At 37.1% G+C, this 1,444-nt stretch overlaps 1 protein-coding gene across 1 annotated transcript in view; it reads right to left on the reverse strand.

Moving 5' to 3' along the window:
- Window positions 1-377: 377 nt before the first annotated feature.
- LOC102205754 (solute carrier family 22 member 6) overlaps window positions 378-1,444 on the reverse strand; it is a 26,786-nt gene continuing 25,719 nt past the window's right edge. The window contains exon 10 of the mRNA XM_005746192.1: window positions 378-889. Within this exon, the coding sequence (XP_005746249.1) occupies window positions 808-889 (82 nt within the window). The 3' untranslated portion in view covers window positions 378-807. The remainder of the gene's footprint in view (window positions 890-1,444) is intronic.

The raw sequence follows: 1,444 nt of genomic DNA on the forward strand, positions 1-1,444 counted from the left end.
TATGTCCGGAGGAAACCATTGTGCAGAGAAACTCCCCAGTTTACTAGATGGAGGTTCTGCATAGAAGAATTGGAGAAACTGCTCAAAAAAGCTGCGCCAAGCTTGTAGCATCATACTCAAAAAGACTTGAGGATGTAACTGCTGCCAAAGGTGCTTCAATAAAGTACCAAGCTGGATACCTATTGACATGTTTTATTTATTTATTTTTTACTTTTAATAAATTTGCAAGAATTTGAAGCAAACTTCAATTTGTCCCTTTGCTTTTGTGATTAATTAATTTAATCCATTTTGGAATAAGGATGTGACATGACAAAATGTGGAACAAGTGAAGCAGTGTAAATAGTTTCTAGACTGTAAGTCCAAAGCCATATATCTCTCAATAGCATGTTCCAAGCAGTATGTGGTCACAGTCACACTCATGTAATATGAAAGTATGTTCAAAAAACCTTAGCAGAAATATTCAGGTATGCTTTAATGTAGCAAACAGGTGCTGTGACTGTTCAAATCTTTCATTGAGTGCATCTGCCATGGCACCAGTGTCTTGTTACGGACTCCAAATGGATTTCAGAATAAACCTTTACAATGTATAACACTTGATGAGACCAAATCAAAACAAACAAAAAAAAAATCGAATATAACACACTGACCTAGAAATGTATTTGAAAACAAATGAAATAAAAATTGTGATATAAATCTTCAGAGTTAGGGTGACTTACAGGACCTAAGTCTCATCATGACTTCCACTGGAAGCATAGACTAGACCAGTCATAGAAAACACACAGAATGTCTGTGGTCTGTGGTTGTGTTTCAGTCCATACTGGTGTTGCAGATGTTGATGTTCTTCATAGAAGTATTGAAGATGGCTGGCTTAAGACAGCTGTCCTCCTCACTAATAAAGGAAAAAGAGGGCACTTTTTAGAAGGTCATAAAAAAAATCGCTGGTTTTCATGGAATTGTGGAGAAGATGCCCTCAGATCTACAGGCACATATGGACCCTGCAAGAGGAAGAAAGTAATGGACTCCTTGATAGTGCTGGTGGTATTGCTGCTTTTTAAAAAAAAATTTTTTTAATAGAATTACCTGACATTTCAGAATTAAACAAAAAGGGTGTTTTCAGGTAAAACAACATGGGTTAATAATTTAAAACTGTTCTGAAGCAATGGAGATTGATTCTACTAATTCCTACAGGCGTTCCAACTTTCCTACAGAGAAATCACAAAGAAAGTCAACGTGTCATTGAGTACAGTTTCCTTCAACATCTAAAGGCACAAGCTCCCAGGGCTCTGGTAGAAGACCTGAGCTTGGATAGGATAATATATATATTAGGGGTGCAACGATACTGGTATCGATATTGAACCGACATCATCCTAGTGCAAAGACAAGTGGAAGCAGACAAAAACAACAAGCATGCTACTAACTTTAGCCGAGTCATTTAGACAGCCGT

Source organism: Pundamilia nyererei, unplaced genomic scaffold (assembly GCF_000239375.1).
Source record: "Pundamilia nyererei isolate P.nyererei 1_Seehausen unplaced genomic scaffold, PunNye1.0 scaffold00174, whole genome shotgun sequence".
NCBI classification, from domain to species: Eukaryota; Metazoa; Chordata; class Actinopteri; order Cichliformes; family Cichlidae; genus Pundamilia; species Pundamilia nyererei.